General features: G+C 43.8%; 1 protein-coding gene across 1 annotated transcript in view; it reads right to left on the bottom strand.

The window, feature by feature from the left end:
* Nucleotides 1–15,700, bottom strand: part of TARS1 (threonyl-tRNA synthetase 1) — a 39,014-nt gene that overhangs the window by 9,612 nt on the left and 13,702 nt on the right. Inside the window, exons 7-16 of the mRNA XM_032214112.1 lie at nt 14,957–15,021; nt 13,949–14,027; nt 13,221–13,367; nt 12,123–12,221; nt 10,995–11,161; nt 9,183–9,345; nt 8,736–8,873; nt 6,745–6,822; nt 3,974–4,074; nt 3,041–3,145 (exon numbers count right to left, since the gene is read on the bottom strand). Of these exons, the coding sequence (XP_032070003.1) occupies nt 3,041–3,145; nt 3,974–4,074; nt 6,745–6,822; nt 8,736–8,873; nt 9,183–9,345; nt 10,995–11,161; nt 12,123–12,221; nt 13,221–13,367; nt 13,949–14,027; nt 14,957–15,021 (1,142 nt within the window). The remainder of the gene's footprint in view (nt 1–3,040; nt 3,146–3,973; nt 4,075–6,744; nt 6,823–8,735; nt 8,874–9,182; nt 9,346–10,994; nt 11,162–12,122; nt 12,222–13,220; nt 13,368–13,948; nt 14,028–14,956; nt 15,022–15,700) is intronic.

The raw sequence follows: 15,700 nt of genomic DNA on the forward strand, positions 1-15,700 counted from the left end.
CCCCCTCGTAGAACTGTGCCCAGAAGGTTTTCAGGTGCTGCATCAGCCGAGAGCCCAGGGAAGGGGTGGGGGTGTGGCCGCTGTTATCCGGGAGTCGTTAGTTCCTCGTAGGGTCCCTGCTCCGGAGATTGTCGGGTGTGAGTCTTTGCTGTTAAAGTTGGACCTCAAGGGTCAAGTGGGTTTGCTGCTAACGTACCTGCCTCCCAACAGCGTTGCAGCAGCCCTCCCCTCGCTCCTCGAGTCAGTAGCCGAGCTGGCAGTTGAGTTCCCTAGGCTGATGGTCCTGGGGGACTTTAATCTGCCGACGCTCGGTGAAAACTCTGACGGGGCGCTGGAGTTCATGGCTTCCATGACAGCCATGGGCTTGACTCAAGTAATCCGAGGCCCAACCCATTCGGCGGGACACATGCTTGACCTTGTATTTCTCTCGGAGCAGTGGATGTGTGATCTTGGTCTGAGGGGGAGTGACATCATACCCCTGTCGTGGTCAGACCATTGCCTACTGAGGCTCGACTTCCGGAAGCCCAACCCCCACTGTAGGGAGGAGGAACCGACCAGGTGGTTCCGCCCCAGGCGTCTTATGGAGCCAGTAAGGTTCCAGACAGAGCTTGGGGTTATTCCTGATACTCTCACCCACAGTCCGGTGGAGACTCTGGCTGCTGCGTGGCACTCGGCAGCGTCAGAGGCCCTCGACCGGATTGCGCCACTGCAGCCCCTCCGAGGCGGCGGATCCCGGAGACCTCCTTGGTTCACCGAGGAGCTCCGGGAGATGAAGCGCCGGAGGAGATGCCTAGAGCACCGTTGGAGGTCCGATAAGTCCGCATCGAACCGAGCAATGGTAACCACCTGCACCAGGGAATATACTAGGGCACTTAGGGCAGCTAAAAGATCACATATAGCCTCCCTGGTTGCGTCCGCAGAGTCCCGGCCAGCCGCCCTGTTTAGGATAACCCGCTCCCTGTTGAACAAAAGGGAGGCGGGGGAACCCTTGCAGGGCAGAGCTGAAGAATATGCCCAATTCTTAGCGGACAAAATTGCTCGGTTTCGGACGGACTTGGACTCCACATCTGCAGTTCCAGCCGAGACTCAGGGGGACCAAGTACAACAGCTCTGGGTTGAGTTTCAAGAGGTTACCCCCGGGGATGTGGACAAGGCCATGAGAGCTGTGAGTTCCTCCACCTGTGCTTTGGATCCGTGTCCCTCATGGCTGGTTTCTAACTGCAGTGAGGTGACACGAGGCTGGATCCAGGCGGTTGTAACCGCCTCCCTTCGGGAGGGGAACTTCCCCGCCGCACTGAAGGCGGCGGTGGTGAGACCCCTCCTGAAGAAGCCATCCCTAGATCCAGCTGTCCTTAATAACTACCGCCCGGTCTCCAACCTCCCCTTTTTGGGGAAGGTTGTTGAGAAGGTGGTGGCCTTCCAGCTCCAACGGTCCTTGGAGGAAGCAGACTATCTAGACCCCTTCCAGTCAGGCTTCAGACCCGGTTACAGCACTGAAACCGCCTTGGTCGCATTGATGGATGATCTCTGGAGAGCCAGAGATGAAGGACATCCCTCCATCCTGGTCCTCCTTGACCTCTCAGCGGCTTTCGATACCATCGACCATGGTATCCTTCTGCGAAGACTGCGGGAGGTGGGAGTGGGAGGCACCGTGTTACGGTGGTTCTCCTCCTACCTCTCGGACAGGTCGCAGTCGGTGTTAGTGGGAGGGCAGAGATCGTCCCCAAGGCCCCTAAAATATGGGGTGCCGCAGGGTTCGGTCTTATCCCCCCTACTATTTAACATTTACATGAAACCGCTGGGAGAGATCATCCGTAGGCACGGGATTAGATACCATCAATATGCGGACGATACTCAATTGTATCTGTCCGCCCCGTGCCAAATCAATGAAGCGGTTGACGTAATGGACCGGGGGCTCGAAGCCGTCATGGACTGGATGAGGATTAACAAGCTTGTGCTCAACCCAGAAAAGACCGAGTGGCTGTTGTGTTTTCCTCCCAAAAATTCGGCCATTAATCCAACACTCAGGCTGGGGGGTCAAATTCTACACCCCTCAGAGAGGGTTCGCAACTTGGGAGTCCTCCTGGATCCACAGCTGTCATTCGACCATCATATAGCGGCTGTGACCAGGGGGGCATTCGCCCAGGTACGCCTGGTGCGCCAGTTGCGACCCTACCTGAACCGGGAGGCGCTCACAACTGTCACTCGGGCCCTCGTGATTTCTAGGCTGGAATACTGCAATGTGCTCTACATGGGGCTGCCCTTGAAGAGCATCCGGCGACTTCAGCTAGTACAAAACGCAGCCGCGCGAGTGATCGCGGGTGCACCTCGATTCACCCGCATTACACCTATCCTCCGCGAGCTGCGTTGGCTACCTGTCGATCTCCGGATGCGCTTCAAGGTGCTATTGACCACCCATAAAGCCCTACATGGCAGTGGATCTGGATACTTGAGAGACCGCCTTCTGCCAATTACCTCCCTACGGCCTATAAGATCTCATAGGTTAGGCCTCCTCCGCATCCCATCGGCCAGCCAATGCCGGCTGGCAACCACAAGGAGGAGGGCCTTCTCAGTAGCGGCCCCGACCCTTTGGAACGAGCTCCCCGTAGAGATCCGCACCCTCTCCACCGTCCAGGCCTTCCGCATAGCCTTGAAGAACTGGCTCGCCCGTCAGGCCTGGGGATAAGGACCATTGCCCCGCCCGAATGTTGTATGCATGTTGAGTATTATTTTATTATGTGTTGTTGTTTTAGTATTGTATTGTTTTGTATTCCCCTCTCCCTGGTTTCTGTGAGCCGCCCTGAGTCCCCTCAGGGAAAAGGGCGGCCTACAAATAAAATCAATTCAAATAAAATCAATTCAAATAAATACATCCACTTGTCAATCACCCAAATTTTGATCCCTTGCCCATGAGAATGTTGAAATGATAAGAAAACTGGTCATGAGTTCCATTTTTTTTCAGTGCTGTTGTAACTTTGAACGCTCACGTAATGAATGGTTGTAAGTTGAGGACTATCTGTATAAAATAACAATACAATACCATTTGCCTCCGTAGTTTTCAGTCAGGATAGCAATCATCCTCTCCACCGATCCCAAAATGGCACGATGTATAATCACCGGTCTCGTTTTGTCATTACCATCATGGCTAGAAGATAAAATCAGTATACCATATTTTTTCAGAGTATAAGACGCTCCGAAGTATAAGACCCACCTAGTTTTTGGGGAGGAAAACAAGGGGCGGGGGGGAAAATCTGCTTCTGCCTCCCAGCAATTTGTCTCCTTGCAACAAATAGCAAACAGTACAGACAATATACACTGTACTGTTACGTTTCAGACTATACTTGTACAGATGCTGTTAAAAATGATGTGCTTTCTGGAAGTATAGTTATTCTCTGCTATTTAAAAGGAGATACAATAGCACTGAGCCTCTTCAGATCAAGCATTTATTTTAAAAAGCTTCTTCATTTTGTTGAGTTGTCTAGAACCATAATAAAGCAGTCTTTAAAATATTAGTCTAATAATTTGAACCTTCTCTAGGAATTTATAGTTATTGACTTACCTCCTTGCAGGAAACAGCAAACAGCCTGATTAGCACAAGAAAAAAAATCTGCTTCTGCCTCCCAGCAATTTGCCTCTTGGAGCAAAGAGAAAGTTTCACTTGCAGTTTGGGCACACCTCCCGATCATCAGCTGTTTCAGGTCGCAGGGATTGCTATAGCCTATTGCAGCCTCTGCAAGCCCCCTTTTCCCCATTTGCTGTATGGAGGTAAATTGCTGGGAAGAAGAGCCCAAAGGGTGGGGGGCGATGGGTGGGGGTGGGGCTACATACAGTGTATAAGATGCACCCAAATTTCCACTCTCTTTTAAGGGGGAAAAAGGTGCGTCTCATACTCCGAAAAATATGCTAATTCTCAAAACCCAGTTAACTAGATGAGAATTATAAAATGCAGAATCAAACCATGGGATGTATTTACCTCATGTATGTCAGGTTAAATCTCAGAGGGAGCTGGAAATCCAACTGGATGGTGGCACATTGATGGTACCTCCCAATGGCATCTTTGATCTGGATATCAATCTTTTGGGGGTGAAAAGTTAGAGGATGAGACAAACAAACATGGACAGAATTCTTACAAATATAGAAGAACTGAACTGAAGAAACTTCTTGGTTGAGAAGCGAAACATCTTCACAGAAAAACAAAATAAGTTCAATTGTTTCTTCAAAAACCATCTCTGGTCATGACCTAATTTTTGAAATGGAAACAAAAAAAATGGTGTGGAAGGGGAAATCGACTGCAGAAAAAAAAATGGGAATTTTTTGGTCAGAGCCCGATTTGGTCGTGGTCAGAAGCGTTCGTGACCAGAGGTTCTACTGTATCATCTACTGATGGTATGGCATTTGCCAGGGTTTTAGCCCACACCAAGATCTGCAAGTTTCAGCGATAGCTGAAAAATGATTTGTTCACTCAAGCTTTTAATTCTAAACGAATCTGCTATTATTCCTTGTGGCCTTGATTTTTAATATCACTTAATTCCACATTTTAAAATCCTATTTTGTACCCAATTTGGAATTCGCGTCATAATGAAAAGCATCCTCACATTGTCTAATGGTCCGCTGAGGAAAAACGTACCTTAGTGTCAAAGGGAAGAACGAACCAGCAAGTTCTTCACTCAGGGACCAACTTCAAGATTATTCTCCTGCTTCCATTAAATCTTGATTACCGTATTTTTCAGACTATAAGAGGCACCTCCCCCCCAAAAAAAGAGCATGAAAATCTGGGTGTGTCTTATACACTGAATTTTTGGCCTCCCAAAACCCTGCCCCCTTTGCAAAAATGGGCATGCATAGCCTTTAGGAGGCTTCCAGAGTGCTCCTGGGGAGGGCAAAAATGAATGAAAAATGAGCTGTTTTTTTGCTCTGTTCCCCCCCCCCCAGGAGCACTCTATAAGCCTCCTAAAGGCTGTGCATGCCCTTTTTTTTGACAGAAACCAGGCCTGTTTTTGCAAAAAATGGGCCATTTTTGGGAGGTCTGCAGAGTGCAAAATCTTTTTTTTTAATTTGCGTCTTCAAAATCTTGGTGCGTCTTATACTTTGGAAAATACGGTAACTCCTTTATTTAACAATATGGTGCCTATATCTGCCAATCATTATAATCAGCAGCTTCTTCCCAAAGAGAGCAAAATGTTTCCTAAGATATTTCATTAGGATTCTTTTTTACTATCTTGCTTTACAATCTAGTTCGCCTTGGTACAAATTGCGCAAAGAATTGTCTTTGTCTCTGAATTACACAGAAATGGATGTGTTCCTCTCATTTTCATCTTGCAAAGTGTCAGTGAAACGCTATCAATCAGATCTAGCATTTTTGTTCTAAGCACTGCACTTGTCAGGCCTCCAAAACAAACAATGAAATGTGTTGATACTTCAAAGCTGAGTTCTTCATTGTTTCCTATTGACAGAATCTTGCCAAATGAAAGACTATCTGCAGCTACCATATACCCTGAGAACAAATAAAGAGAGGCAGTCTTCACCCTATTTCTCTCGTATAAAATATCACCACATTGTACCGCACATACAAATCTGTTACATGCAATTCTTCTGTATACAATTCTTTTTAGCTCATAGTCCAGTCCAGTATTTCTCAACCTTGGACACTTGAAGATGTGTGGACTTCGACTCCCAGAATTCCCCAGCCACTGTGGCTGGCTGAGGAATTCTGGGAGTTGAAGTTTACATATTTTCAAGTGGCCAAGGCTGAGAAACACTGGTCTACTCCATTCCTCAGATCAACTCCCCTGATAAGCTTTACTTATTCAACAGGCAAAGAGGAAGGCTAAGAATAAGTGAGTATGTCTCACACATACACCAACCTGTCCCTATTTTATGGTACAGGACTACCGTCTTTCCCCAAAAATAAGACAGGGTCTTATTTTCTTTTCACCCCCTGAAATAAGCGCTTGGCCTCATTTTTGGGGAGATCTTATTATTTTTGAGGGGCAGGAGACGGCGAGTGTGGTCACCTCATGGCTGCTGCTGTGTTGCAATATTTTCAGGGGAGGGCTTATGTCAGCCTCTGCTTTGCTGCTGCTTCGGCTGCCATTGAAACGGGGAGGGGGGCATGGTATTTGGGAGGGGAATACTAATTGTGCTGGAGGAAGATCCTGGAGTTTGCTGCGCATGCGGAGGAGGTTTCCCGCCAAGGCCAACGGCAGCGACATTCCATCTGGGTGATGCCTTTCAAAATTATCTCACACCTGACACTTGGGAGAATTATGATTGGACTGTAACTGGGATGCCAAGGGGAGGGGAATGGGTTATTCTATATATCATTTGCTTTCGCGCCTAAATAATCAGTCTTTCGCTTTGCTACGCTTCTAATCATTTATAATTAGTAAAAGTACACTTGATTTCTATCAATGGAGTCTCATGGTTTTCTTTCCTAATTATTCAATGGAGGAGTGCTGACAGCTTATTTTAGCACATGGGCTCAAAAGCCCGATTGGTCTTATTATCCGGGGAGGTCTTATTTTCAGGGAAACAGGGTAAGTAGAGAACTTTTCTCACCCTCCTGCCTGAATATTCTGCTAAATAACTTCAGAGCTCTGAAGAGAATTATGGTATAATGGGAGTCAAGCACAGGTAAGCGAACAGCACCAGTCCATAGCTTCTCTAATGAAATAAATTACAAAAACAACTTCAAGGAAAATGAAAGAGTATTTTAAAATGTTGCTCTTAAGGTGATTTACTAACCTTCGGCCCATAGAAAGCTCCATCTCCAGGGTTCAGTTCCCATTTTTCGTTGAACTCATTCAGGCTGTTTTCAAGTTGCTAGTGGAAAATGATACGCCAAATGTTAATGGATTTATTCTAAGCAAAATGACTGATTGTTTCTCTTCTTCACAACACAAACGTTAGAGGAGTGTGTGTGTGTTTGTGTGTATGTGTTTGTATAGCCAAGGCATGTTGTGGCCCGGCAGCAGAGCTGGCAGCAAATTCAAACAGTGAGGAGGTTGGGAAGGGCCAGTCCTGGAGTCTGGGGAAGGCTCTGATGAGGGCTCTGTGTTGGAGGCAGAGAGGGAGCCAGAGCCCTATGCCAGTTATCAGCTGCCTTTGGAGTCAGACATCAGTGAGACAGACGAACAGCTGGAGCCTGTTCCCAGTGTGCACATGCACAGAGTTGCCAGATGAAGGGAACAGCTAAAGAACAGGGGTCAACTTGGAAGTAAGACCACAAGTGGACGATGAATGGCCTCTCCCAGAGAGGAAATAAAAGAGGAGCGAAAGGGGAGTGGAGTTTTCAGGAGACAATTGGTTCGATTAATTGGTTCGTGACTCTCCAAGCCAGATAAGGTCTGTGACTGTAAATCCTCCCTTGAAAGACTTCGCTGGATGTGAATGAGCAGAATTCACAATAAATTAATAAAAGGGTTTTTTGTTGGGACAAGGAGTTTGCTTCATGCTCTTGGGAAACCTAGGTCAGAACATGTCAGTGTTAACCCTGGTGACATCTTTACTTGTTTTACTTTGTTAACTGCCTTGAGTTTCAATAAGCTGGCAATATATCAGTAAATATGATATTCACCAAGCTAGGCTGAATCACAGTGCTATCCTATTATCTAGAAACTCTCTTCCTTCCAATCTCAGAATCCCTTAAGGTGGACTTAAAATATGCTGAGCATCAGTTAGTTATAGACTCAACATGTATTTTTAGACTAAATTTACTTTTAAGTGTGTTCCACTAAAGCTATTTTCCCTGGCAATGGATTCTGCCCTCTGAATATACTAGGTAGCAGAACCATTGAAATCTATAGTAGCCCAAAGTTCATGGCAGCCTACGGCAAAGATCAGAAGGAATCACCTTCGTGCTACAGTTCACAAAATTATATGCCTTTTAATAAAAGTTGTCAGTTCAAAAAGTTGTGCCAAACTTGTTCAGTTCACATTGCCAATCCCTTTTGGCCTCCTACATTTTGTCCCCCTCAATTAGGGGTGAGCTGCTACGGGTTCGCCCGGGTTCAGTAGAACCCACAGCTAACGTTATGGCCGGTTCGGAGAACCTCCAAATCCTACCCTTGGCTGGCCCCTCCCACCTTGCCATCCCACCCCACACCGCCCCGCCATCCCACCCTGCCCCACCCTTCCCAGGAGTCTCCATGCGGCCCGTTTTGGATGTGAGGTACATGCAGGGCCTGCGTGGAGGCTTGGGGAAAATGAACCTCCCGGAAGGCCAGAACAGGCCCGTTTCCTGCCTCTGGAGGGCATTTGGAGCCCAGGGGAGGAAGTTTTCACCCTCCTAGAGGCTCAAAAAAAGCCTCCGGAAACTGCCCCCCCCCCGGCCATGCTGCAGGAGGCCGACTAGGCCACACCCACCATGGCCACACCCACCCAGCAACCGGGCAGAGAACTCGTTGCTCAAATTTTTGAAGCCCACCCACTCCTGCTCTCAATCCTCATGCTAACACATCCTTCCTTTCCTGCTGCCTCTAATCTATATGGAACTTGTGCATCTAAGGTTATAGAAAAAAAAATCCACATAAAGAATGTGTTCTTTTTTTATCCCCTCTAAGAAAAGGTATTTGAGGACACCAGGGACTGCAGGCTCAGTACAATTTAACCCCCAAACTACTAATTGGAAATTATGTATTTGGATAGAGCTTACTTAAGACTGATTTACGTTGGCCCACTTCCTACATTATTATAGGAAATAAATGAACAACCCGCTATATTTAGGACACAAATACCTTTTCAGCTTCATTCCACACTTCAATATCTCCAAGGAACTTTTCCGGACGGGTAGAGAGGTGAAGTTTGAAAGAAAAACCAAAGACTTCATACACGGTGCGCAAGAATTCCAGGCAACTTTTGATCTCCCCTTCAATCTGTTCGCAAAATGAAAAGACTCAATGCGATCAATACCCCTTCGTTTTTATAACACTATTTTCCTTAAATTACCCTAGATCAGGGCTGCCAAACGCAATTTCATTGAGGGACACATCAGGGTTGTGTTTGACCTCGGGGGGGGGGGTGACGGGTGACCAGGGGGCATGGCCAGCTCGACATCACTTGTGTCAGGGATGCCTGTGGTGGCCTAAGTGCTCTGTCAATGAAAACGGAGCTTGGGAGGGTTCGGGAGGGCCTGTGGCCCTCGAGCCTTGAGTTTGACACCCCTGCCCTAGATCATTTCCCACCTGCTCCATGGCGCAAAATATGTGAGCGTCATCTTGCTGGAACCTCCTCACTCGGGTGAGACCGGTCAGCGTCCCAGACAGTTCGTTACGGTGCAGAACTCCAAAGTCAGCCAGGCGCAGAGGCAGCTCCCTCCAAGACCTTGGCCGATGATCAAACATAAGACTAAAGAAAGTAAGACAAATAGTTGACATCTGACTGGGGTGACATTGCTGAGAACAGCCATATGAAGAATCAAAAGCAGTCTTGAAAAGCAGATCCTTTTCTACAAATCTGCCAAGTTTCCCCAACCAGAAGTCCTGCAGGCAGGTTAAGGACTACAGTTTTCGGATTTCCAGTTCAGTAGAGGACAAGTTATCATTCCTTTTAGCTATTACGTTTGGCCCAAAGACCATGCTTGCTTTTGAAGTGGTACTCTAACGACCATTCTCTAAAAACACAGGTAGGGTAGGACAAAGCCCACATTTAATGAATTGGAACTGCATTTAATTAATTAAATACAATGAATACGGTTATCCTTGTGGTTTTGATCCTCTCTCCTGTTTCATTAAACAGTTCAATGTTTGGCAATCCTCCCTTGAAAGACTTTGCTGGATGTGAATGAGCAGAATTCACAGTAAATTAATAAAGGGTTTTTTTGTCGGGACCAGGAGTTTGCTTTCTGCTTTTGGGAAGCCTAGATCAGAACAACTAGCAGATTATCAACATGTTAGCTTTATCTTTCCCATCTAAACTGTACTGTGTTTGTGGCAATCTATACACAGATTTATAAACACAAAACTGGGATCGTCCCCTGTGTTGACAGTTCTGTGTTTTCCAAGGTATCAGACAGAAGAGAAGCAGCCAGCCAAGCACAACACCAGAAGAGGAGATACAGTACATGTTTACCTAAACAGACAGGTGTCAGTTACTAAATTGATCACAGCCACAGCAACGAAGCATTGCAATATGGGCTTTGGTGACAAATATTTGCAAGTATGTTCCAAGAGTAAGGTATTAAATTCTAGACCAATACAATACAATAGCAGAGTTGGAAGGGACCTTGAAGGTTTTCTAGTCCAACCCCGTCTAGGCAGGAAACCCTATACCGTTCCAGACAAATGGCTATCCAACATCTTCTTAAAGATTTCCAGTGTTGGGGCATTCACAACTTCTGGAGGCAAGTTGTCCCACTGATTAATTGTTCTAACTGTCAGGAAATTTCTCCTCAATTCTAAGTTGCTTCTCTCCTTGATAACTTCCACCCATTGCTTCTTGTTCTACCCTCAGGTTCCTTGGAGAATAGTTTGACTCCCTCTTCTTTGTGGCAACCCCTGAGATATTGGAACACTGCTATCATGTCTCCCCTAGTCCTTCTCTTCATTAAACTAGACATACCCAGTTCCTGCAACCGTTCTTCATATGTTTTAGCCTCCAGTCCCCTAATCCTCTTTGTTGCTCTTCTCTACACTCTTTCTAGAGTCTCCGCATCTTTTTTATATTGTGGCAACCAAAACTGAATGCAGTATTCCAAGGGTGGCCTTATCAAGGCATTATAAAGTGGTATTAAGACTTCACATGATCTTGATTCTATCCCTCTGTTTATGCAGCCTAGAACTGTGTTGGCTTTTTTGGCTGCTGCTGCACATGGCTGACTCATATTTAAATGGTTGTCCACTAGGACTCCATTACAGCATAGTTGGCTGGGGAACTCTGGGATTTGAAGTCCACAAGCCTTAAAGTTGCCAAGTTTGGGGACCTCTGTTCTAGACCAAAGTAGAATAGGAAGGGGGGAAAAAGAGCAATTGATCTAAAAGTTGGCACAAATCGAATACCAATGTCCAGGGCAGTTCATGGGCTTCAGAGCGAAGATCTCTTTTTCCACTTCAAACGAAAACATGTTGTCACTGTAATGCTGCCAATGGCCAGAGGTCACCCAAAGCTTGCTGTTGTAAACGTTTGGGGAGACAACTTCTTGGAAGCCTCGTTTTCGATACTCGCTCTGTGAAAAAAAAAATCAAGAGAGTCAGAGCCACACTGAGCAGAGAGAATCGTACGCAGGCATTCCTACGATCGCAACGAGCCCATTTTCCTTGCTAAGTCAGACAACTGTTAAAGCGGGTTTTGCCCCATTTTGTGACCTTTCTTGCCACGCTCCTTAAGTGAATCGCTGAAGTTCAGTCAGTAACACGGCTGTTAATTGGAAATGGCTTCCCCATTTGTCTATGCTGGTCAGAAGGCCGCAAAAGTTGATCACATGATCCTGGGACACTCCATCCGCCATAAATATGAGCCGGTTGCTAAGCATCCAAATTTGTGACCATGAGGATATTGCAATGGACGCATGTGTGAAAAACGGTCAGAAGTCACCTTCTTCTGTGCTGTTGTAACTTCAGGTGCGCAGTGGTTAGAGTGCAGTACTGCAGCCACTTCAACTGATTGCTAAGCTGCAGTTCGGCGGTTCAAATCTCACCGGCTCAAGGTTGACTCAGCCTTCCATCCTCCTGAGGTGCGTAAAATGAGGACCCAGACTGTGGGGGCAATATGCTGACTCTGTAAACCGCTTAGAGAGGGCTGAAAGGCCTATGAAGCAGTATATAAGTCTAACTGCTATTGCTATTGCTATTCAGTCAGTCACTGAACAAATGGGTTGTAAGTCAAGGACTATCCATGCTTAGTTAAGCAATTTTCTCCTAACCACTGCGGATACCTTTTTCATTACAATCAATAATCCATAATCATTAACATACAAAACAATTGTGTATCCTTTTATTATGACCAATGAGCCATAATCAGAAATAAAACAGTTAAATACAGGTAGTCCTCGACCATAATGGAGCCCCAATTTTCTGCTGTTAAGTGAGACATTTGTTAAGTGTTCTGCTGCAGCAAAACTGCTAGAGAAAGAAGAATTGAAGGAAGGAATGCTGCTGATACCACAGAGATGAATTGCCGTGACTTACCCTGATATATTCTATCAGTGTATTATAGACATAAGCGCCTTTCGGAAGGAAGAAACAGCTGCCAGGGCTGAGTTCATGGAAGAAAAAGAGTTCTTGATCCTTTGGGATAAATAAATAAAAAATAATAAGTTTTCCTATTTATTTCCATATTTGCACTGTTGTTGGAGAATATTCAGATAAACAATTCCTTTCTAAGATAATTTTTATTGCTTAGTTGATAATCAAAGACTCTGGGTGTCCCACAAACTGCTAAAACCAAGTGCATCGCGAATAATAAAATGTAATTAAGAAACAAGTCCAACCACTAAAAATCCCATAAGCCAGAAATAAAGCTGGCAGCATTCCCAAAACTAACATGCTACGCCCTAAAGCCAAGCCTTGCAACCTGGCTGGAAAGGATATAGAGAATCTGCTTCATGCATGATTTCCTAAAAATCAAACTGTCTCCCTTTCTCCACAAGCTTCCCGCAAAAAGGAATGCTTGGAGACCAGGTAGAAGTTACTCAACAACGCAGCTAGGTTGAGAGATGACTTTTTCAAATGGAAGTGGCTTCCTTCAAAGCTGCAGTCACAGGCTCCTTCCTTAAAAAAACCAATCTCACTTTTGACCTTCCTCCCTGGTTGTTTGAAGCAAAGGAGCAAAGATCCGTCCCATATTACTAAAACACTCCATCTTAAGCTTAAAAGAATCTCAGATGGCTTTGCAAGATGTCACATTAAGGGAGCCTGATACCCAGATTTTCAAATACACATGACTTTCCATGTTGGCTTTTTTGGCAGCTGCTGCACACGGCTGAGTCATATTTAAATAGTTGTCCACTAGGACTCCAAGATCCCTCTCACAGTTACCACTATTGAGCAATGTACCATCTATACTGTACCTGTGCATTTCGTTTTTCTTGCCTAAATGTAGAACCTTACTCTTTTCACCATTGAATTTAATTTTATTAGACAAAGTTCTGCATCTTTGACTTGAGGATGGCAAGGATATTGAATATAAACTTGAATATAAACTATTATTTTATGTAGCAAAGAAGAAGGAGAAATTGTTTTTTTTTTTTAAAGCATATGCATTCTTTGAGCAGAAATTCCTCTTACCCGTCCAATTTTCCTGTGATCCCGGTTCTTTGCCTCTTCTTGGAACTTTTCCCACTCTTTCAGCATCTTAGCATCCGGGAAGGAGATGCCATAAACCCTTTGCAAGGTTTCCATATCAGACTTTCCTTCCCAATAGGTAGAAGAATTCTGGAGTTATAGAAAAGATTCGGTAACAAATAGTGTTATCATAGAACAATTTTAAGTAATAACAGATTTTATAGGAAAGTAATGCTACATATTCAGTCTATATTTATTTCCTAAGCTTCAGAAATAATTTAGGATATCTTATGATGTGCAAATCTCTTACATAACGTTTGGATGAAAGGAAACATGAAGACAGGTAAACTATTGTACAACAATAAAAAACAGCTACCAATAAAATATTTCTCAAACTTTTGCAATAAGCAAAAAAAAACGACAAAGGGGCTCAATTTATTCCTATAGAAGACCGGCTGATTTCAATGAAAGCAAAGTATTCCCAGTGTTTAAAAAGTTAAATTGCTCTTCTTCATTTCAGTAAAAGAGGCAGATCTTCTAAAAATATTTTTGCACTGCAGTTATTTCAAACTAAACACCAATGATTCTACTAAGTCTAAACCTAATCAATGCATCTTTCTACAGATGTTTTGACTGGATTTTAAAAACTCAACCAGATAAATTGCCCTGAAGCTCGTCAGGAGAATTTAGCCACATATACTATAATTACAGGATGAAATTTAATTTCTTACCTTATGTATTTTTAAGGCTTTTATTTTCCCAGTATGTCTGACGTGAGGCCCTCTACAAAGATCAATCAAAGGGCCACACCTAAAAGGTAATGATATGGTTCAGTTTCTTGAAATTGTGTCATAAACACTGACTTCTTATTTTTATTAAAAGGGAAATGAATGTGCAGCAATCAGCCTCTAATAATATCAAGACTGACATTCTTATAAAATAGTAAAGGTTCCCCTCCCACATATGTGCTAGTCGTTCCTGACTCTAGGGGGCGATGATCATCTCCGTTTCAAAGCCAAAGAGCCAGTGTTGTCCAAAGACCTCTCTGTGTTCATGTGGCCAGCATGACTAAAAACCGAAGGTGTATGGAACACAGTTACCTTCCCACCACAGGTGGTCCCTATTTTTCTACTTGCATTTTTACATGCTTTCGAACTGCAAGGTTGGCAGAAGCTGGGACAAGCAATGGGAGCTCTCTCCGTTATGCAGTACTAGGGATTTGAACTGTCAAACTGCCGATCTTTCTAATCGACAAGCTCAGTGTCTTAGCCACTGAGCTACCTTGTCACTTAAAATAAAACAGCAGATTGCTGCAAATCATGGTTTTCTTTGAAACTGTGCCTTCCTGCCCAGAAAACAGAGAAAGGTAAATGGTCAGAGAATATCTTGAGGGATTGCAGCCATGTTTCTCAACCATAACAGCTTTAAGAAGTTGAAGTGGACTTCAAACTCCAGAATTCCTATGTTTGGCTGGGGAATTCTGGGAGTTGAAGTCCACACATCTTGAAGTTACCATGATTGCAAAACACTGGATTAAGATATGTAGCGGAGATAAATTGTTCCAATTGGCTATATTCTATATAGTTATGATTGGGTAGACACTCCATGGTAGGTATTTGGTGAAAGTGCCTATAATATACTTTCCAAATTACAAGTGGGATAATTTTGTTTAAAACTGGGAACACTATAGTTAGTAATAGAAAATCCAAACTAGGTAGGTATTTTGCCTTCTGTTTTACCTGTATACAGTAGTAGTTGGAGTGGTGACTTTTTCATTTAAGATCCGACACTTGAATTTATTGTACTGTTTGAAAATAAAATGTAAAAAATATACGGAATGAATGTTAATTTCTAGTGCCTGTAATTTGATATTGAAACAAATATTTAATATTTTTTTATTTTTAATTTTTAGAACAAACACAACACATAAAATCTTCCTTCTTTACATACTGTAGAAAGTGTATCAGTTGGTTACAAAAGGCTTTTGTGCATCTCTTCCATAGTCATCAAGCATAATTCATATTAACTCAAGTATTTTAACTCAGATCATACCTCCATTTCCATTTGACTATAATTGTTTAAACATCCTTCATCATAAAATATACCAAGATTTAATACATAATCACATACTGGCGTTTCATTTACTATTTCTAAAATCCTCCAATAACACTGAATCCTTATGTTCTATTCTAGCTAAACATCCATAATATTTAGTAACAAAATTTTCTAATCCTCCTTTCCAAATCACTGTTTACAATTTACATCCAGTTTCCTTATGTTGTACCCATACATATATATACGTTGTTATCATTATCCCTCCTTTATTTGACTATATCCTGTATCATAACATTTCCCCCCTAATAATCAAGATTTAACTGAATCTAACTTAGTTCTTTTTTATTAACGTTTATATATAATCCAAAAGGATTTCTAATCTTTCTTTCCTAACAAACATTATTCTATTTATCCATAAAAACGTATCT

This window comes from Thamnophis elegans, chromosome 3 (assembly GCF_009769535.1).
Source record: "Thamnophis elegans isolate rThaEle1 chromosome 3, rThaEle1.pri, whole genome shotgun sequence".
NCBI lineage: Eukaryota > Metazoa > Chordata > Lepidosauria > Squamata > Colubridae > Thamnophis > Thamnophis elegans.